This window comes from Hemiscyllium ocellatum, chromosome 9 (assembly GCF_020745735.1).
Source record: "Hemiscyllium ocellatum isolate sHemOce1 chromosome 9, sHemOce1.pat.X.cur, whole genome shotgun sequence".
Classification (NCBI taxonomy): Eukaryota; Metazoa; Chordata; class Chondrichthyes; order Orectolobiformes; family Hemiscylliidae; genus Hemiscyllium; species Hemiscyllium ocellatum.
Window position 1 is genome coordinate 63231851 of NC_083409.1, and position 23336 is coordinate 63255186.

At 41.1% G+C, this 23336-nt stretch overlaps 1 protein-coding gene across 1 annotated transcript in view; it reads left to right on the forward strand.

The window, feature by feature from the left end:
• The first annotated feature begins 683 nt into the window (after window positions 1–683).
• Window positions 684–23336, forward strand: part of LOC132818517 (cytochrome P450 4B1-like) — a 48543-nt gene continuing 25890 nt past the window's right edge. The window contains exons 1-5 of the mRNA XM_060829577.1: window positions 684–848; window positions 4807–4881; window positions 7384–7528; window positions 11160–11204; window positions 19981–20108. Of these exons, the coding sequence (XP_060685560.1) occupies window positions 684–848; window positions 4807–4881; window positions 7384–7528; window positions 11160–11204; window positions 19981–20108 (558 nt within the window). The remainder of the gene's footprint in view (window positions 849–4806; window positions 4882–7383; window positions 7529–11159; window positions 11205–19980; window positions 20109–23336) is intronic.

Sequence of the window (23336 nt, forward strand, 5' to 3'; positions counted from 1 at the left end):
AACACCGGTTCTCTGTCAAATCTAAGTATCTTTCTTTTTATTGTAATTCCTATTCTGGGCCTCAATTGTCCCTCTGCCCTTACCCCTCTCCCTGCAACTACTGCAGACCCACAATGGTACCTAAGGCATTCACCCTTTTATGTGCCTGCCTAATTTTTATGAGTCAATCATGACTAGCTCAATCAGATGTAACAGTTTTACAATTGAGTGAAGTTCACTACAGAGACCTGAGTTGGCCAGACGTGATTGGAAGGGGAGCCAAGTAAGGAAGGCAGTGGAGTAGCAATGGCAGGAGTTTCTGGGGGTAATTCAGGAGGCACAGCTGAAATTTATCCCATAGAAGAAGAAGCATACATATGGGAGGATGAGGTAACTATGGCTGACAAGGGAACTCAGACTCAGCATAAAAGCAAAAAGAAGCATACAATGTGGTGAAGATTAGTGGGAAGCCAGAGGACTGGAATGCATTTTAAAACCAGCAGAGCAAACTGTAAAAGCAATAGTGGGGGAGAAAGTGCATTCTGAGAGTAAGCTAGCTTGTAATATGAAGCTAGAGAAATAGTAATGGGGAACAAAGTAAGTGTGGTGGAGGAACTGAATAGATCCTTTGTATCAGTTTTCACAGTAGAAGTCGCCAGCACCGTATCAAAGCTTAAAGAGAGTCGGGGGCAGAGATGATGGTCATGGCCATCAGTATGGAGAATGTTCTAGGGAAGCTGGAAGGTCCGATGGTAGATAAATCATATGGAGCGGATAAGCTACAGCCCAGAGTTCTGAAGGAGATTGGACAGGCACTGGTGGTGATCTTTCAGGAACCACCATCATCAAAGAACAAGAAAACGGCTCATGTAACACCCCTGTTTAAAAAGGAAGGGAGGCAGACGACAGGAAACTAAAGGCTGGTTAGCCTGACCTCGATTATTGCTAAGATTTGAGAGTCCATTAATAAAGATGAGATTGCAGAGTACTTGGAAGTGCATAGTAAAATAGGATTGAGTAAGCATGGTTTCATCATGGGAAGGTCATGCCTGACAATTCTGTTAGAACTCTTTGAGGATATAACAAGTAAGTTAGACAAAGGAGATCTATTTGGATTTCTAGAAGGCCTTTGAAAAGGTGCCACACAGGAGGCTGCTAAAAAAAGAACCGATGGTGTCAGGCACAAGGTATTGGCATTGACAGAGGATGAGCTGACTGTCAGAAAGTAGGGATAAAAATGTCTTATCAGGATGGCAGCCAGTGACTAGTGAAGTTCGATAGAAACCTGTGTTGGGACCATATCTGATCACATTATAGATTGACAATTTGGACAAAGGTGGTGCTGCTAAGTTTGCAGATGACATGCAGATAGTTGGAGGGTTAGGTAGTGTTGAGGAAGTGGAGAGCTGCAGAAGGACTTGAACAGGCTAGGATAGTGGGCAAAGAAGTGGCAGATGGAAATCAATGTGGGAAAGTGTGAGGTTATACACTTTGGTCAAAAGAACAGAGGTGTAGAGCATTCTCCAAACAGGGAAAGGCTTCAGAAGTCTGAAACACAAAGTGACTTGTGAGTCCTGGTTCAGGATTCTCTTAAGATTAATATGCAGGCTCGAATGGCAGTTCGGGAGGCAAATGCAATGTTATTATTCATTTCATGAGGCTGGAATACAAGAGCAGAGATGTACTGCTGAGGCTGTTTAAGCCTCTGGTCAGATTGCATTTGGAATATTGTGAGCAGTTTTGGACTCCATATCTAAGGAAGGAAGTGCTGATGTTGGAGGGGGTCCAGAGGAGGTTAAAAAGAATGATCCCAGGGATGAAGGGCTTATCATATGAGAAGAGGTTGAGGACTCTGGTTCTGTACTTGATGGAGTTTAGAAGGGTGAGGGGTAATCTCATTGAAACTGTCTGAATACTGAATGGTCTGGATAGATTAAGTTGAAGAAGATGTTTCCACTACTGGGAGAGATTAGGACCTGTCAGCACAGCCTCAGAGTGAAGGCATGACCCTTTAGAATTGAGATGAGGAGGAATTTCTTCAGCCAGGTGGTGGTGAATCTGAGGAACTCATTGATGCAGAAGTCTGTGGAGGCCAAGTTATTGAGTGTATTTAACACAGAGATAGATAGGTTCTTGATTAGTATCAAAGATTATGGGGAGAAAAAAGGAGAATGGATTGAGAAAAATATCAGCCATGATCAGATGGCAGACCAGATTCAATGGGCTGGTCTATTTCTACTTCTATATCTTATGGTTTTATGGCTCCCCTTTCCATCTTTATGCACTTGGTCAGCTCCTCACTGAACATGTAGATCATGAGCCTCCATTAAAACCTCAACATTCCCTCTGTGAACTTTCAGTGAACTCATTGAATTTGGCTCACTAATAGGCCTGATTCAACTCATTGCCACTGGGATTGCTTACAGGAAAGAGGCATGATAGATTGTACCTACATATCCAGCCCTTGATGTGAGTCACAAAATAAGCAGCAGGGTTCTGGAAGAGTCCAAGGTTATAAAGGGTGAAAGTTGGAAGGCTTACCAGGAGAGTATGTAGAACTGCAAATCCATAGACCACAAAAGTGAGGATAAAGGTTTCTGCAGCAGGTGAGCTGGAAACCGATAACATTATGAACTTAGAATCCGGTGGTCTTGATGATAGTACAGATATATTGTCAGAGCTCATCACAGGGTATATTTTTTTCTAATTCACCTTGTTCAGAGATGTTATGACATAACTGTGGAGTAGGTGAGACTCAAACCCAGGCCTCCTGGTCTTATAGGTAGGGATGCCACCACTGCACCACAATACCCCTTACATCGTTGAGTCAAATAGGATGACAAGGTTGTGAAATATCTGATTCAGTGTCTGACAGTAACCAGGTAGAGAAATAGAGCCAACTGTTCATTGTATATTGATGGGTCTAGGTGTAGGCAAGTTGTAAGTTTTTAGGATTCACTTGTTCCGTTATAAATAGATGTTGATTTAATCTTCAATTCTGAAGAAGGGCCATTGGACTTAAAACATTAACTCTGTTTTCTCTCCTCAGATGCTGCCAAACCTGCTGAGTCTCTCTCGCAATCTCTTGGATTGTTAAATTATGGGGTGCTTGCTGATAATTTGTAAATGTATAAATACAGATTTATAAAAGGGTGAGAAGATTCTAAGATCATAAGTATAAAGGAGTTGCACAAGATCATTTGGACCTGAAAACCTGCTTTGCCATTCAGTAATATTATGATGGATTTGACTGTGGCTTTACTTATCAACCTGTCTCAACACCACCACAATAACATTTAACTCCCTGATCAAAAATTGTCGAACTCAGTCTTGAATATCTTCAATGACCTAACCTCCATTGTTCTTTCTAAAAAACTTATTCAAAAGACGAATGACCCACTGAATGAAGTAATTTCTCTGCATTTCCAGCTTCAATGTGTGAAATCTCTTATTTTGAAATTATGCCGAGTTCCAGATTTTCTACAAAGACAAATACACTTACATTCTTTTTGAAAAGTATCAGATCATCGCTCATTCTTCTGAACTTTAGTAGATAAAGGCCCAACTTGCTCAACCTTTCCCCATAGGACAATCCCTTGAGCTCAGGGAATCAGCCTAATGAACCAACCCTTAACTGATGCCAATGCACAGACATCTCTCCCTAAATGAGGGAACAAAAACTGCACATACTATTCTTGATACAATCTCATTGATGCCCTGTTCCAGACTATAGCTAAACTTGGAAGCACTTAGGAGATGTTTGGCCTGTGGACTGAGATGAAAGAAATGGATGCAACTGATTGTTAAATAAACCTTTTGTAGAGGATTTTGTCAGTAGTTTCATGAAAATCTAAATTTGAGAACAGCAGCAAAAAGTAGTCCGGCTGTAATATCCTCAGAAAAGAAAGGTTTTGTTGAGTTTGTTTCTGAATAAAATTAGTACCATCCTTAGGAAGACTTGTGAACATTTCCTATTATTTTAAGTTGAATGACTTAACAGTTATTTTGTCCAATGTCATGTCATTGTGAAATTGCAGTTTTTTCTAAAGTTTGTGAAACAAGGCAAAAAATCTCTGCCATAGGGAGTTGCCCTTTTAAGTTGAAAGTTACAGAAATTGTTAAGTCTGCGTCAAACGAGTTTGTATCATACATTCAACCTGTCTTACTCTTGACCAGGGTGTGCCAGGAATAATGGCACTTATAGCATTTTTAATCAGGGCAACACCTTTAGATAATATTCTGAATGATATCCAATCCTCAAAATCTTGGTACAGCCTTCTTTTTACACAATATTTGGATTGTTCGTGAAAATTTACTGTGGGAACTTGCATTGAAATACTTTTTTTTCTAGAAGGTTTCATGGTATTTTTCAATTGTTTTTCCTTAGATCATAATTTGACACCATTGCAAGATAACCACAATGTCACAGTGATGTATATGAGGGCTAAGTTCCACACTAGTAACCCTAGTATTAGGTGCAAATTTCACAATATTTGCAGTTACTGTATCAAATCATTGATAAAAAGATACTCAGATTACAGGTAAAACGCTGATTGATTGCGAAAACATAGTAGGATTAAAAAAAACTCGGATGTGCTGTGGATTGGCTATCAAAATTTGCTTTGGAGGTGTGGCTCTTAAAAGGCAGATTCAAGTAACTTCTCCTCACTCGGAACTCCAGACCTGCAAGTGATTTGACAGCAAATACCATTCCCACAATTGCAGAAAATGTTCTCATTTACAATCGACCTAATTCAGCTATTTCAGCTAATAGTTCTTATTTGTTTAGCATGTATTCTGATGAAGATACTGAAACTTTTTCAAAAGAGATGGAAGTTGATAGCAGCAATGAAACCTTTTCCTGGACCCCCAGCACACTGGCTATATGGACATGCACATGAGGTATGTATGAAATAAACAAATAATTCAAATGGTGTTGCCTTTATTCTTTTAGAATGCTCTCAACACTAGCCAATACTTCCAGCTCTCATGATTTTGTTATTCATCCATATTTATTACTATTCAAAACACTGCTTAATAATATGAGAAAATGAGAGAACATTTCTCTCCTTTCTACCCTAAAGTATCAAAGTGACTGCTCAGTTCAGTTAGTAGCACTCTTGCCTCCAAGCAATAGATTTTGAGTTTTAGCCTTAAAACAGTATTTGAGGTTGATGCTCTAGTCCTGTACTGAAGCAGCATTGTATTGCTAGAGAGCTCCTCCGAGAAATGAATCATTTTAGTGGGGATCTTTGATCATTGGAAACACATGTTAGGAAATTGTAGCAAGAACCGTCTGGAAATTTTTTTTTCCCAGTCCGTTTAGCAAAAGATCTGTGGCACTATTTGAAGTAAACTCATTGAGGCTGAGGGGAGAATGTCATAATCCTCCCCTCAGTCAGTGCTACCAAGAAGGCAGATTAGTTGGTTATTCAATTAATTTCTCTTTATCAGAGACTGCTGTTGTTGGAATAATTGCCTAGAACATAGTAGTCATTTCAAATAAAAAAATGAGTCATTGTGTGAAGCAGATACCGTTTTCTTCAAATGATATTGAAGTACTTTGCTCCTCCTCCATGGAATTGTCTCACCTGTTTCTTGGAAGCAATGGGTGCAAATTTATCACTTGTTGAAAATGTTCTTCCATCTGGAACAGATGAAGATTCTCTCCCGAACGCTCAGTGGGTCTCATTCGGTTGCAAAGTCTTCCCAGATGCAGCCTTTTAACTGGTGGCTCCCTGTGGTCCCCACCAGAGGACTGTAGCAGAAGGCTGGCAGCCTGACCAGGATAGATGGGCAAAGTCAGGGAACAGGGAAAGCACGGGAATATCTTTAATGGGTGGGTGCTTAGAGCTACATGGGACAAAGCTAGTAGTGAACCTCCCCTAACCCCCACTCCAACCGTGTAGCAGAAATGCAATCACTGGCAGATTTATTTAGGCTGTAGATGCAGGTTTTTCTGTCCGTTGGATAGGCACTTTCAAGAAATGTGACATCAACCTTTCCTATTTCCCTCGCAATCCAAACTCCAAACCCACCTTGAAAGATCTTGTAGGATTCCACTCATTGTTTCCTGTCCCTGAAATCTCTGCCTCTTTGGTTCCATTTTCTTTTATTAATCATAGGAGGTGGGTATCGCTGACTGGACCACTATTTATTATCCGTTTATTTATTATGAGAAGGTGGTAGCAGTTGCCATTCCTTGGTGTAGTTAAATCCACATTGTCATTAGGGTGAGAGTTCCAAGACTGAAGGTGAAGCGATATATTTCCAGTTCAGGATGGTGAGCGATGTGGAGGGAAATTTATAGGTTGTGGTGTTCCCATGTAACTTCTGCCCTTGTCCTCTAGATGGCAGTGGTCGTGGGTTTGGAAAGTGCTGTCTAAGGAGTCTTGATGAATTATTTGAGAATCATAACAATGCATCCTGTAGAGTGACAGGGATTACTGAAAGAACTTCTGAAAGGATTTCAGCATTTAACTGTGCATATACCTATGCGAGAAGTTTCTATAATTTTCAGCGTAACTACAGCAAAGACTAACAGTTTCATTGCCCCATAATTTGCAGATATGATAGCAAAGAACAAGCTACAGTGACTTTCTGAGGAAGGGTAACAGGACCTATAACGTTAACTCTAATTTCTCTTCAGAAATGCTGCCAGGCCTGCTGACGTTTTCCAACAACTTATGTTTTTGTTTATGATTTACATCATTCACAGTTCTTTTGGTTTTTACAGGTTGTATTCTCCATGACGATGTCTCTCCTAATCAAAGTTCAGTAGCTCATCAACCAATCTCCTCTCATGCAGTATAAATATGGGTTTTCTCCTCGAATTTGCATTCTTGGAAGATGCCCTGATTAGTGCAAGACGAAAAACTTCAACAAAATGGGCCTTTTTTCAGCAATCCACAAATAGGACAGCAGCATAGGCACTTCTCTGGCCTAGATGATCCTGGGCAAAGGAAGATTAAATCATCCCAGATTGGTCCTCGTTATCTAGTAATCCATGCTGGAAAATGTAAGAGCTTGACCTGGATCCTGTTTGTTTTACAGTCTAGGCAGGGGTACTTGTGAAAAATGTTCACTTGGGTAGGATATAAACAAAGTACTGGAATTGTTACAGTGAAGCCCTAGTATGAATCAACATTTTCAGGAGAGGAAGGAAAAAAAAATCTAACATCAGGACACCAGACCCGCACTATCTTCACTTTGCTTTAAGAATGCTGCTTTAGCTCATTTCCAGTCGTCAAAACAGTGTTCTTCTGCTGAATCTTTCTATTTGAGCCATTTGTTTCCTACTTGGATGGATCCTGAATATGCCAAGATTGCCTTTGGTTCCAGAGAGAAAATCTTCCAAGATTTGTTTAGCTTTTTTTTGTTTCACCTTGTTGGATTTCATTACAGTTTTCTCAAGATGGGACAGATCTAGATAAGACTGTGGTATGGTCACAGAAATATCCATATGGACACCAAGTGTGGTTTGGTCCATTTACAGCATACTTAGCTGTATACCACCCTGACTATGCTAAGGCATTGCTTGCATCCTCAGGTAGGAAATACAGATTTATTTCAATATAAATGAGCTGTGCATCTTAATCTGTATTGTTAAAGAAGATTATCAATTTGTCTAGCAGGAAATATGCCACACTTTGCAAAGGAAACAAGGTTATTTTGGTGATTCTATGATGTTTTATCAACAAACCCAATAAATCTTAAAAGTAATTTGCTTCTTGAATGTGTGGAACTTATATAAAGTCTTATTCTGGAAGTTTTTAACACATGCAGTACTTTTTTTAGCACTATGTTTTTAATGATACTTAAATGTAAAACTGTTATATCAAGTTATCCTATTGTTCTAAGTGTTGTAAAAATATACATATGTATACTGCCAATGTAAAATTCATGAAGCAATGACATTAACAGTTTTGATACCGTTTGCGTGTAACAAAGTTTACAATGAAACGAGAAAGATTATAGACTAGGAGTGAGAGAAAGGTTACAGATCAGACAATAAGAGTTTTCTTATATCATGTTCAAAAGAGCAGGAATTATTAGAATAGTCTCCCAAAGTGTCTAGAACAGCAAAATGGAGAGCATGTATTTAGCAAAAGAAAAATAAATTGATTTTCCTCGAGCAACTTCCAGCATTTTGATGATGTTGCATTATAACAAAGGTAAAGTCATCACAGTCTCACTAGATCATGGGGTTTCTCTATCATTAGAGAGAAATGAATGATGATGGTTTAACTTGAGGATCACCATGCCTCAAGTGTGGGGTAACAATTGAGAAAGAGAGTCCTATATGATAACCTCAGCTGGTGTGGGAATTGAACCCATGCTGTTGGCATTATTCTGTATCACAAACCAGCTATCAGTGTTAACCAACTAGCCTAGCACAAATTAAGGAAAACCAATGAAAGTGGTATATTTGGATTTTCAGTAAGTTCTTGATAAGGTTCCACACAGAAGGTTAGTAATTAAAATTTGAGCACATGAGATTAGTATGGATTGAGAATTGGTTAATAGATAGAAATTAGAGAACAACCTTAAACAGATTATTCTCAGGATAGCAGGCGATTATTATTGGATACTACAAAGGTTAGCGCTAGGGGCCAAATGTCTTATTTCCAAATTGGGTGGGAATGTAAGTTAAGAGACACATACAAGAAATCTAAAGAGAACTTGGACATTAGTAAGTGGGCTAGAACATGGCAGATGGAATATGATGAACACGTGAAAGAATAGATTTGGTAGAAACAACACAGAATTGCCCAATATTTAAGTTTTAAAAATTGGAAAGCTCAGGGTCCAAAGGCATTTGGGTGTCCATGTTCATTAGTTATTAATAACTAGCATACAGGTCCAGCAAGCAATTATGAAGGCAAATTGTTTGGTGACTTTCATTGCAAGGGGCTTTGAGTACAGGAGTAAAGATGTCTTGTTGCAATTGTGTCGTGCCTTGATGAGGCTGTACCTGGAGTATTGTGACCAATTTAGGTCTCCTTGTGTAAGGAAGAATATACTTGCATAGAGGGGATGCAATGGAGGTTCACCAAACTAATTCCTGGGATGGTATGATTGTCATGAGGAATGAGGAGTGATTAGTAAAAGTAGGTCTGTACTCTCTAACAGGTTCAAAGAGTCAATGGTGCTCTATCTGAAAGTTACAAGTTTCTTAGTGTTTGACAAAGTGGATATAGATAATTGGCCCAGATTTTCCAATGGCCAGACAGTCAGTATTCCATTGTAGATTAGAGTTGTGCATGGAGACCCTATGAAATTGCCTTCATTGTAGACTTTGAAGGAACTGCCTGGCAAATTGAAGGTTCCGCTGGGCAATTCCACAATGCCTGGAATCCTCCAAAACTCCCCATTTAAATTGGAGAATTTGAAAGGTTCTTGTGAAATTCATTAAATGCATAATATAATTTCTGAGTAACTATCAAACTGACCCCATACTTACCTGACACAACCAACTGCACTACTCTAGCCTTAACTAATCTCAGCCTTAAATGGTCTGCTCTTTATTCTGAGATTGTGTGCTTGGTTTTAAACTCGGCAATTGGGGAAACATCAAGGGCCAGGTTTTCTAAGCAGTGGCATGAATGACACCCCCTTTCTCTATTCTGCACCCAACCTCCCCTCATTGCCACGGGATCATTTTTGACCCTTCAACCTTCTTTTTCATTTCCACACCCAACACTCTATTCCCTCACTATTGGACACATTGCCCCCTTGACCCCACCATAGCCAACAGCTCTTCATCCACCATTGGGCTGGACCCCTATTCCTCTTCCATTGGATGCCGCTCCCCCTATTCTCTCATTCTGCACCCGAATTCCCTCTTCATCTCCTGCTAACGGCTGCTGGACCCAATGCTACTCTATGCCACCAACCCCTTCCCTTCCGATGTGGCATCCTACCAAACGGCATCATATCCCCTGGCACCTTACCCACTACTTACCTGACATCCTATTCTACCTGAGCTGAAAATGTGTTGCTGGAAAAGCACAGCAGCTCAGGCAGCATCCAAGGAGCAGGAGAATCGACATTTCGGGCATGAGTCCTCCTATTCTACCTGACAACTTAGCCATCTGGCATCCTACCTGTAGTGATTGTAATGCAATCAACCAGGTGGATCTCATAGAATATGAGCTCCCTGATTGGGGCTGTTAATCTGGTCCAGTCAGGGATCCCAGGCAGACAGATATAAATACGAATGTCAGAGATTCTGTTCATACGAGGAACTGGCTCTTAGGAAGTTGGATCAGTGTCAAGGACTCCGTGCGCATAAATAGATGGTGTTAGATGATGGGATACTGGCCTCTGTAAAGTTATTTTACTAGCCACCACCCCCCAGCCATGTCACCATACCCTCCCAGTTTCCTAACATGACATTTACATTTATCCTAACATCACTTTTACATTAGGCACTTACTGTTTGACAGCAGCTTTCAAAGTGGCTGTCTGGGCCTACAAATGTCAAAATATGGCAGCTGACTCTGTGAAAAGGGGCTGTGGTTTGCCTCCCCCCAAGTAATGCACAATTAGAGAACATCAGAACGAAGTATGGCACTGTACATCTGAAGGATTCCCGAGACGAATCGCTTCTCAGAAATGTGGAGCTCCGTCCTTTTATCCTGAGATTGCCACTGCTTAGAAAACCTGGCCCTTGATGTTTCCCCAATTGGCGAGTTTAAAACCAAGCACACAATCTCAGGATAAAGAGCAGACCATTTAAGGCTGAGATTAGTCGGAATTTCTGCATTCAGAAGGTGATGAATCTTTGGAATTCTCTGCCCCAGCTGGCTGTAGAAGCTCATTAATTGAACAGGTTCAAGACAGAAATCAACAGATCTTTGGGGACTAATTTGTTAAAGGAATTTATAGATGGCACAGAAAAATTGCAATGAGATAGATGACCAGCCACAATCCATGTAAATGCTGCAATATGCTCGACAGGCTAACTGACCTACTCCAAAATTCCCAGATGTTGGGGTTTTAATAAATCAAGAAAGTCATACAACTGAAATTATTTTCAATAGAGAAATTTTGACTGAAAATAGTCCTACTTTTTAAATTTAAGAGAGGAATGTGGAATGCAGAAATAGACAAGATGGACTGTGATTGCAAAACTATGTGCTATATGTTTTATACGTATGTAAATGTATATTTTACAGAACCAAAAGATGATGTGGCATACCGGTTTATGCTTCCTTGGATCGGTATGTATTGTGAAATCTATTCCTGCATCATTGTATTGGAGCATTTTCTTAAACTTTGGTCATAGCTTTAGTAGCAACATTGAGTGTTTTTCTTTTATGCATTAAATTGTACAGAAAAAGCATATTGTGTTTCTGAATAGATAACATCGCTTGTATATTTTGAGAAATATTATTCTGGCTTTCCATATTTTTGTGCTTTTATTTGATTTGAGGACCACTTACACCACATTATTTAATTGTCTCATTGTACCACACCCTAATTTTCACTGAGTAGAAATCAAGTTGACAACAGCTGAGGAACGTGCAAAGAGTATAGGAGTTGGGAGGTCATGTTGCAGCTGTACAGGACTTTGGTCAGGCCACTTTTGGAGTATTGCATGCAAAATTCTGGTCTCCCCACTATAGGAAGGATGTTGTGAAACTTGAAAGGATTCAGAAAAGATTTACAAGGATGCAGCCAGGGTTGAAGGGTTTGAGCTATAGGGAGAGGCTGAATAGACTGGGGTTATTTTCCCTGGTGTGTCCAAGGCTGACGAGTGACTTTATAGAAGTTTATAAAATCATGAGGAGCTTGGATAAGGTAAATATCTTTTCCCTGGGATGGAGTCGTCAAAAACTAGAGGGCATAGGTTTAAGGTGAGAGAGTAAAGATCCAAAAGGGAGCCAAGGGGCAACCTTTTTACACAAAGAGTGGTGTGTTTATGGAATGAGCTGCCAGAGGAAGTGGTGGAGGCTGGTAAAATTACATCTAAAATGCATCTGGATGGGTATATGAATAGGAAGGATTTAGAGGGATATGGTCCAAATGCTGTCAAGTGGGACTAGATTAGGTTGGGATATCTGGTCGGCATGGATGAGTTGGACTGAAGGGTCTGTTTCCATGCTGTATGTCTCTATGGCTCTATGACCTTTGATCTCAGCAGTATGAGACCTGGGAGATTTTTGCGCTTGAACCTTAGTTGTCTGATTTGGTCTGTAGTCTGCCCAAATCCTGCAGGGAGTAGCAGCAGCAATGTGCAAAAGCAGAATATCATTTAGCAGGAGATCACTACTGAAACTGAAGTAAATAGGTCTCACAATTAAGAAAGGGGGAGCCTAGTTCAGGGGATACTTAAACTTTCCTTGTGAAAAAGAGCACCATGACCTCACAACCAAAGTTAAAAGTTGGTGTTTAAAAGAACAGTCTCTTCTGGCTGTTCTTCTCACTAGCTTCAGCTGAAGGGTAACTTTGACTACTTCCCCTCTTAAGGCCATGTTTAAGCTGCCAGTCAAGCCTCAGTCTGTATATTTATCATTAGATGTACAGGTTTTAAACAGCTTGTTGTTGCTCTCTGCTCAGAAGAATACTTTAAAATAGGAGATACATATAATAGAGCAGGTCACTAGTCAGTATATTTCTTATTTGATATTAATTGCCTATTAGTATAGTCTTCATTGCATATGTAGGAATAATGCTGAAAATGTGTTGCTGGTTAAAGCACAGCAGGTTAGGCAGCATCCAAGGAACAGGAAATTCGACGTTTTGGGCCAGAGCCCTTCATCAGGAAACTATATAGGAATAATCCCCACTATATATTATAGCGCTGTTATTAATACTATGCAGTACATCTTTTGGCTCTGAGTTATAAATTGACCACTAAGTCTTACCAGACACTGAAACGTATCCCATTACAATCATTTTCACCTGTATTCAGGCAAGTGCAAAGAGTCTTGATGCAATGCAAGTTATGTTGCTTACCAAGTGTCAAGGTTAAGCAAATCTTTTCTGGTCTGGATAAGAACTTAGAGTGAGAGTGAATTGTTGTGGTCCACATGGATTCTCCCAAAAATGTAGTCCTGCTGAAGGATTAAAAACAGCTCCTGACTAAATTAGAAAGCAGAACCACAAAGATAATAGCCTAAGGATTGCTATCCAAGCCACATGCAAATTGGCTTAAGGTAAATAAGATTAGATTATTTACAGTGTGACAGGCCCTTCAGCCCAACAAGTCCATACTGATGCACAATCCACCCAGATCTATTCCCCTTCATCTAACACTATGGGCAAATAAATTTGGCCAATTCACCTAACCTGCACATTTTTGGACTATGGGAGGAAACTGGAGCACCTGAAGGAAACCCACGCAGACAGAGAGAGAATGTGTAAATTCCACACAGAGAGTCGCCTGAGGCAGGAATTGAACCCGGGTCTCTGGCGTTGTGAGGCAGCAGTGCTAAATGTGTGACTCAAAGACTGGTGCAGGAGAGACGGATTCTAATTCCTCGGTCACTGGCACCAATACTGGGGGAGAAAAGAAAGCTGTTCTGTTGGCACGGACTTTGTTTACATCATGCTGAGATCAGCATCCAGGCAAATCGAATAACTACTGTTGTAGATAAGGCTTTTCTCCAGCTCTGCAGTCCTCACTTTTGCCTTTAAACTAGTTAGTTTATAGGGGAGAGTTCAATTGAAGGGACTTTTAAAAAAAGAAAGGAGAGACCAGAGGTGCAGGGGAAGGAAGAGATGAGTGACAAGCAGATATGAAGGAGTAGAAAATATACACAGAAGAGTGCAGCAGAAATTAGAGCCAGAGTAACAAATAATTGTAAAAAATCAAGAACTAAGGTTCTTTATATGAATGCACACAGCATTTGTAACAAGATAGATGAACAACACAAACAGAAATAAATGAATATGACTTGATAGCTATACCAGAGTTGCAGAGTAACTAAAACTAGGAACTCAATATTCAAGAATAACCACATTCTGGAAAAATAGGCAAAAGAGAAAAGGAGGTGGGGTAGCTTTATTAATAAAGGAAGGTGTTAGTACAGAGGTCATGCATTTTGATAGAAAGAATCAAAAGGCAGACTTATTTAAATGGAGAGAAATCCAAAACAGTGAAGGCAGAGGGGTCTGGGTATCCTTACGCATGAAATACAAAGGTTAGCATCCAGGTGCAGCAAGTCATTAAACTGTCAAATGGAATTTTTGCCTTTCACTAGAGGGTGGGAGTTTAAAAATTGGAAAGTCCTGTAACAACTGTATAGGGTATTGGAGAGATCACACCCAGAGTACTGTGCACTGTTTGGTCCCCATATTTAAGAGGATATTCTGGCATTGGAAAAAGTTCAGCAGAGATTAGCTAGGCTTATTTCTGGAATGAAGGGGTTGACTTATCAAGAGCAACTGAACAGGTTGGGCCTTTATTCTCTAGAATTTAGGTAAGTGAGGGGTGATCTTCTTGAAAAATACAACATCCTGAGAGGGTTATATAGGGTAACTGTTGAGAAGATGTTTCCACTAGTGAGGGAATCTCAAACCAGGGGACATAGATTCAAAGCAAGAGGATACCCATTTATAACCATTTATAACGGTGGCTCAGTGGTTAGCAATAGGACTTGGGTTCAATTCCAGCCTTGGGCAACTATCTGTGCGGAGTTTGTACATTCTCCCCATGTCTGCGTGGGTTTCCTCCGGGTACTCTGGTTTCTTCCCACAATCCAAAGATGTGCACATCAGGTGAACTGATTATGCTAAAATTGTCCGTAGTGTTAGGTGCATTGGGCAGTGGTAAATATAGGGTCAGGGTGGGTTACTCTTCAGAGGGTTATTGTGGACTTGTTGGGACAAAGGGCCTGTTTTCATACTGTAGGGAATCTAATGTTAATTTCTTCTCCTTGCAGATAATGAATGTCTAGAATTTTATATCCAGAGATTTTGATCACTCATGGTATTTAAAGAGGAAATAGATAGACTTTTTAAACATTGAGGAGTTAGAACATAGAACATAGAACATTACAGCGCAGTACAGGCCTTTTGGCCCTCGATGTTGCGCCAACTTGTCATACTAATCTGAAGCCCATCTAACCTACACTATTCCATGTACATCCATATTCTTGTCCAATGACAACTTCAATGTACTTAAAGTTGGCAAATCTACTATCGAGCTGAAAATGTGTTGCTGGTTAAAGCGCAGCAGGTCAGGCAGCATCCAAGGAACAGGAAATTCGACGTTTCGGACTAAAGCCCTTCATCAGGAATCTACTATCGATGCAGGCAAAGCAATCCGCACACGTCCTACTCTCTGAGTAAAGAAACTACCTCTGACATCTGTCCTATGTCTATCACCCCTCAATTTAAAGCTATGCCCCCTCAGGCTCACTGTCACCATTCTTGGAAAAAGGCTGTCCCTGTCCACCCTATCTAACCCACTGATTATCTTATATGTCTCTATTAAGTCACCTCTCAACCTTCTTCTCTCCAGCAAAAACAGCCTCACATCCCTCAGCCTTTGCTCGTAAGACCTTCCCTTGATACCAGGCAATATCCTAGTAAATCTCCTATGCACCCTTTCCAAAGCTTCCACATCCTTCTTATAATGCGGTGACCAGAACTGTACACAATACTCCAAGTGCGGCCGCACCAGAGTTTTGTACAGCTGTAGCATAACCTCGTGGTTCTGGAACTCAATCCTTCTATTAATAAAAGTTAAAACACTGTATGCCTGGATGGAAACCCTGTCAACCTGGGTGGCAACTTTCAAGGATCTGTGTACCTGGACACTGAGATCTCTCTGCTCATCTACACAACCAAGAATCTTATCATTAGCCCAGTACTTTGCATTCTGGTTACTCCGACCAAAGTGAATCACTTCACATTAGTATGCATTAAACTCCATTTGGCCCTCTCAGCCTAGCTCTGTAGCTTATCTATGTTTCTCTGTAACCTACAACATCCTTCGTCGTCACTATCCACAACCCCATTGACCTTAATGTCATCTGCAAATTTACTAACCCATCCTTTTACGCCCTCATCCAGGTCATTTGTAAAAATGACGAACAGCAGTAGACCTAACACCGACCCTTGTGGTACTAGTAACTGGTCTCCAGGATGAACATCTCCCATCAACCACCACTCTGTCTTCTTTCAGTAAGCCAATTACTGATCCAAACTGCTATATCTCCCACAATCCCATTCCTCCGCATTTTGTACAATAGCCTACTGTGGGGAACATTATCGAAAGCTTTGCTAAAATCCATATAGACCACATCAACCAGTTTACTCTCATCTACCTGTTTGGTCACCTTCTCAAAGAACTCAATAAGGTTTGTGAGGCACGACCTACCCTTCACAAAACCGTGCTGACTATCCCTAATCAAATTATTCTTTTCTAAATGATTATAACTCCTATCTCTTATAAGCTTTTCCAACATTTTATCAACAACTGAAGTAAGGCTCACTGGTCTATAATTACCAGGATTGTCTCTACTCCCCTTCTTGAACAGGGGAACCACATTTGCTATCCTCCAGAGTTCTGGCACTATTCCTGTAGACAATAATGATTTAAAGATCAATGCCAAAGGCTCGGCAATTTCCTCCCTGGCTTCCCAGAGAATCCTAGGATAAATCCCATCTGGCCCAGGGGACTTATCTATTTTCACACTCTGCAGGATTTCTAATACCTCTTCCTTGTGAACTTCAATTGCACCTAGTCTAGTAGCCTGTATCTCAGTATTCCCCTCGACAACATTGTCGTTTTCTTGAGTGAATACTGTCGAAAAATATTCATTTAGTGCTTCTCCTATCTCCTCTGACTCCACACACAACTTCCCACTATTATCCTTGAGTGGCCCTAATCTTACTCTCCGAGGAGAAAGTGAGGTCTGCAGATGCTGGAGATCAGAGCTGAAAATGTGTTGCTGGAAAAGCGCAGCAGGTCAGGCAGCATCCAAGGAACAGGAAATTCGACGTTTCGGGCATAAGCCCTTCTTTTTCGCCGTTTCGGGCATAAGCCCTACAATTCCTGAAGAAGGGCTTATGCCTGAAACGTCAAATTTCCTGTTCCTTGGATGCTGCCTGACCTCTGCGCTTTTCCAGCAACACATTTTCAGCCCTAATCTTACTCTCGTCATTCTTTTATTCCTTAAATACCTATAAAAAGCCTTAGGGTTTACCCTGATCCTATCTGCTAACAACTTCTCATGTTTCCTTCTGGCTTTTCTGAACTCTCTCTTTCGGTCTTTCCTGGCTACCTTGTAACCCTCAAGTGCCCTAACTGAGCCTTCACATCTCATCCTAACGTAAGCCTTCTTCTTCCTCTTGACCAGAGATTCCCCTTCCGTGGTAAACCACGGCTCCCGCACTCTACAGCTTCCTCCCTGCCTGACAGGTACATGCTTATCTAGGACACTCAGGAGCTTTTCCTTGAATATGCTCCACATTTCTAATGTGCCCATCCCCTGCAGTTTCCTTCTCCATCCTATGCTTCCTAAATCTTGCCTAATTGCATCGTAATTGCCTTTCCCCCAGCTGTAACTCTTGCCCAGTGGTATATTCCCATCCCTTTCTATCACTAAAGTAAACATAACAGAATTGTGATTGCTATCACCAAAGTGCTCACCTACTTCCAAGTCTAACACCTGGCCTGGCTCATTACCCTGTACCAAATCTAATGTGGCTTCACCACTTGTTGGCCTGTCTACATACTGTGTCAGGAAGCCCTCCTGCACACACTGGACAAAAACTGACCCATCTATAGTACTCGTACTATAGTGTTCCCTGTCGATATTTGGAAAGTTGAAGACCCCCATGACAACTACCCTGTCTCTCTCACTCCTATCGAGAATCATCTTTGCTATCCTTTCCTCTACACCTCTGGAACTATTCAGAGACCTATAGACAACTCCCAACAGGGTGACCTCTCCTTTCCTGTTTCTAACTTCAGCCCATACTACCTCAATTGATGAGTCCCCAAACATCCTTTCTGCAACTGCAATACTGTCCTTCACCAACAATGCCACACCTTCCCCTCTTTTACCATCTTCTCTGTTCTTACTGAAACATCTAAATCCTGGAACCTGCAACAACCATTCCTGACCCTGCTCTATCCATGTCTCCGAAATAGCCACAGCATCAAAGTCCCAGGTACCAACCCATGCTGCAAGTTCACCCACCTTATTCCGAATGCTCCTGACATTGAAGTAGACACACTTCAAACCAATTTCTTGCTTGCCGGTGCCATCCTGTGTCCCTGACACTTGATTTTGGACCTCCCTACTCTCAACCTTTTCTATACTCGAACTACAATTTTGGTTCCCATCCCCCTGCTGGATTAGTTTAAACCCACCCCAATAGCCTTAGCAAATTCCCCCCCCAGGATATTGGTACCCCTCTGGTTCAGATGAAGAACATCCTGCTTGTAGAGGTCCCACCTACCCCAGAAAGAGCCCCAATTATCCAAGAATCCAAAACCCTTCCTCCTGCACCATCCCTGTAGCCACATGTTCAACTCCTCTCTCTCCCTATTCTTTGCCTCACTAGCACGTGGTACGGGCAACAAACCAGAGACAACAACTCTGTTCGTCCTAGCTCTAAGCTTCCATTCTAGCTCCCTGAATTTTTGCCTTAAATGCCCATCTCTCTTCCTACCTATGTCATTGGTGCCTATGTGGGCCATGACTTGGGGCTGCTCTCCCTCCCCCTTAAGGATCCCAAAAACATGATCAGAGACATCACGAACCCTGGAAACTGGGAGGCAACACACCAACCATGAGTCTCTCTCGTCCCCACAGAACCTCCTATCTGTCCCCCTAACTATGGAGTCCCAATGACTACTGCTCTGCTCTTCTTCACCCTTCCATTCTGAGCAGAGGGACAGACTCTGTGCCAGAGCCCTGTGCCCCACTGCTTTCCCCTAGTAAGTCCCCCCCCCCCAACAGTATCCAAAACGATGTACTTATTGTTGAGGGGAATGGCCACAGGAGATCCCTGCACTGCCTGCCCGTTCCCTTCCTGTCCCCTGACTGTAACCCATCTGCCTTTTTCTTGTACCTGAGGAGTGACTACTTCCCTGTAACTCCTCTTAATAACCCCCTCTGTCTCCCAAATGATCCGAAGTTCACCCAGCCCTAGCTCCAGTTCCCTAATGTGGTTTTCAAGGAGCTGGAGTTGGGTGCACTTCCTGCAGATGTAGTCAGCAGGGACACTAGTGGTGATCCTTAGCTCCCACATTTTGCAGGAGGAACATTCAACTGCCCTAACCTCCATTCCTACTATTCTAAATTCCCAAAGAGACTGTTGAAAAATAAGGAATAAAAAATAAACTTGTTACCTTAACAATCTGGCACACAGAACCTTTTTTTTGGTTAGAGGAGGAGCATGGATGGGAGACACTACCCAAGTAGTGTTTCGGGTAATGTAACCACACAAATATATGACTTCCCAGAAGTCCTTCGCTCCTCCCTCGCACCTCTCAGCCAATTGCAGAGCTGAGTATGATGAGCCTGCATGAAGGAGAAGTTGAGCCCTGGGACACATCAGCTATGACCTTCTTAAATAGCAGGGCAGGCTTGAGGAGCTGAATGACCTACTGTTGCTCCGATTTCTTGTTTTCTTATGTTTGAATAACAGGCCATCACAGACATGCGTCATTGTCCAAGTACAACACTCACACAGGTGTGCTATCTCAAGTGAACTGGAAAGCAATCAGGAATAGTAATCCTGATTTTAATTCTAAGTACCTCAAGGATTTGGACCCATTAAATAATCTATTGCTGTGCTAGCTGAGTTCAGATAACTTAAACAATCAAATCAGGATTTTCCTAATTTCTATAGCTTATTTCCCTGTTTTGCAAAGCACTCACCAAATAAGTATTCAAAATGATTTTATGATTGCTTTTTTTTCTGTATTAGCCATTCAGTTATTTATAAAATGAGAGCAGAAGTGTAACTATCCCAGTGGCATTGCAGCAATGCCTATGTTTTCTGTATTTAGTCATGTTCTATGAATTTCAGGTGATGGTTTACTGATAAACAGTGGCCAGAAGTGGTATCGTCATCGGCGACTCTTGACACCTGGATTCCATTATGATATATTGAAGTCGTACGTACAAGAGATTGCAGAGTCCACCAAGATCATGCTGGTATGTTTTTTAAAATGAGGTTTCTGATGATAACAATAAGACTGTGGTATTCTGACAAGAGTGTTCGAGACAGCCATGATTATTGCAGTCAGCTAGCGTGCCAACATCTCACTCGTGGGCCTTACATTTAAAACCAGCTGAGACAGATGAATGAAAGTCTTCACTTTTAACTTGTTTGTAAAGTTCTAAAGTGAAATGCGTTTGGACCATTTCTTGATAGATCGACATCTCAGCACTAAAATGGGTCAGGAGGTGAATTTCTTTATGGTTTTCTCATTCCTTTTTTCTACGTTTGGTGGAAGTCCAATTTATGTGATGAAGTTACAGTCACATAGAGAAATCTTGACTGCATTTATGATTTGAAACTAAGGGCCAAATCTTTTTCCATGATGGGGACATGCAGTCAGGAAGCTTCCCCACTCCAAACCAACTCAGAAGAAAGTGCCCTAGATATTTAGATTTTCATTCTATGGTAGGTGGGGGTTGTGGGATGTAGATTGTAACAGGAGTTTGGCCCTCCAACCAAGAAACAGGATGGGGGTGGCCACAGGAGCTGCCAATTGAAGAGAGGGACTATTTAGAAGGCCTTCCTTGGTGCTCCAGAACTTCATCCCAACTGTTTTAAAGGAAGCCAAAATAATCCCTCTCATGTTTCTCTCTCTCTCACACAAGCATGAGCGCGTACGTGCGTGCGCACACACACACACACACACAAATTCTATCAATAGTAGCCCTCAGCCTTTTGCAAATTGGAAACAGTGATCTTTTTGAACTCACTTTTTTTCTTGCAAACACTTAAAGAATTTGGAGATTTAAGTGCCTCGACAGTTCCACTGAGTTTAAGCCACTTTAAAGCACATTCATGTCTACTTTTGAACATTCCCAAAAGGCATCTGACCTCTCACAAGACTTAGAAACCCCCCCCCCACCCAAAAGAACATCCTTTTTCAATGGGACATTTAGCCTCTTCTGAAGGTTACCTAATGTCATATTTCTGATATCTTACTGATGGAGTTTGGCCTGTTTGAAGACTGCTGTGCTTTTACATTAACAGGTGCCTCTGAACCATGCATATACAAGCTTTAACCCACTCCTAGTGCTCCCCTGTCCAAAATGATTCGTCCTGGATTTGGAGGTGGAATGTATGGAATCTTTTCCAGTTAAATTTTCCTCTTAGTTTTCCAGTGCCAGTTCAGGACTTTGGAGTAGTATGAATGGCACATTGAGCAGAGGTCATACTGTAATTTCTTTCGCTGTTTAACTATTAAAGTGTGCATTTATTATTTTACAGTTACAGGCATTCTACTTGTTAAAAATAGTTTGCTTGGTACAGATGTCAGGGGACCTCTTTAATAGTAAGGTTGTGTGCACCATGTAAAAACATGTGACCAAACGCTGACATTAGTAATTTATTCATGCCTTTGTGGGCAGCTTTTCATGCAGTTTTATTTGCTGCCCCAATGATTGTGAACTGCATCCAGGTTAATATCTTGTTCAGGTGAAATGTATGATTTAATTCACATCAAGTTGTCTTAGTGATTTATTTCTAATCGATTTCTGTGTTTAGATTTAATTGAGTTCATTAGGCAAAATCTACACTCACAGTCAGCAATTGATGCCTGAAATGCTTCACATATGTCCAGGAGAAATTGTTTGTCTTGTCCACCAAATCACTGAACATCTGAATGGAACCAGTCTTGACATTTTCCACAACCATGTAATCAGAGCATAGTTCTTTCACCATAGTTTGTTATAAGGGTGGAGTATCTTGATATTAGTTGCTCAATACTGGTCCTTTCCAAATTCATAACTGATTGTTGTGGTGATTGCAGCCTAACCAAATGCTTGCCACTCCAATATTTCCACTTCTGGAAATCTGCTTTCCAGGCAGTCTCAAATTGAAGGATAGCAGCAGCGCATCACTGTCGAGAAAAGACAATCTTCTTAAACTTCATCATTCCAATAAAAGTGTTCATCTGAAACTGAGACTTCAGTTTATTAACCTTGGTTTTTGCAAAATGCACAGCTACAATTGTTGCCAAACAGTTTCTCTGCAAGAATTTGCACAGTGTTGCCAGTTGAACTCAAACACCATACGGGTTGTTAAGGTGACATGGTGTTGTGGCTTTGTGAGCATTTTCAGATAATGTTGATTGGATCACTGCACCTACCTTTCCCACAGCTTTAGCCCCCTTCCCCCTCCTCAGACCTGATAAAAGGTCCCGACATGAAACGTTGACTCCCCTCCTCCACTGATGCTGCTTGACCTGCTATGCTTTTCCCAACTCCATTCTGACTTTCCAGCATCTGCAATCCTCACTGTCTCCAAGTCACTGCACTTACTCCCTTGTCCTGGACAATACTTGGTCAAGACATTGGAGATTCACATTGACAGCCACCTCACTTTAATCAGAGAACGAAATGCCACTGGATCACACTGTGATACTGGCAATTCTTTGCATTGTCCTTTCTTCACAGTTGACCACGAAACATTGAAATGCTTCTCAGAACAATGTATACAATATCTTGCATAACTGAGACCTTTTTTCAAGTATCATCTATTCCCCAGATCTTCAGTGAACAATGCAATGCTACTCAGAAAGATGTTTGATTTCAAGTTGCAATACTGCTGCTGATGTTCCACAGTTCTTTAAAGTATAACCCACACTTGTTTGATTTAAACATCACCTACTGAAAATCAAAGTTACTGTGCAATAAAATTGCTTCATTACTATCACAATGGAGACTCTGTCACATGCAGTCACTTTTAAAAGTCCTGAAAAGACAATGAGTCCTGTAAACAAGTGCAAATTCTGGTTGAAATTTGATCTATAAAATTAACATTACTTGTGCTGAAATGTCTCTACTTGCATCAATGTATGACAACATGATTCATGCAATTCAACCAGAATCTGTTACTAAATGATTACTGCATTAGCTTAATTCAAAGGCATAATTCTTGCCACTTTCAATAATTTATGTTAATTTGCAACATGGACATGAATCATTTGCATAGAAAATGCGACACATTTACCATTATTGCAAATACAGCATCGATGAGAACTTCCACCATCAGGATTGGGTTTTTTGTGCTCTGTAGAGTTCTCCCTCATTTTATGATTTTTTGATGTTTTGGTAAGCATTTAAAAATTACACCTTTTAAGTTTATAAACTAATAATGGCACCAATGTGCAATTTCTGTACAAATGCTGCTGGGGGCAATCTGAT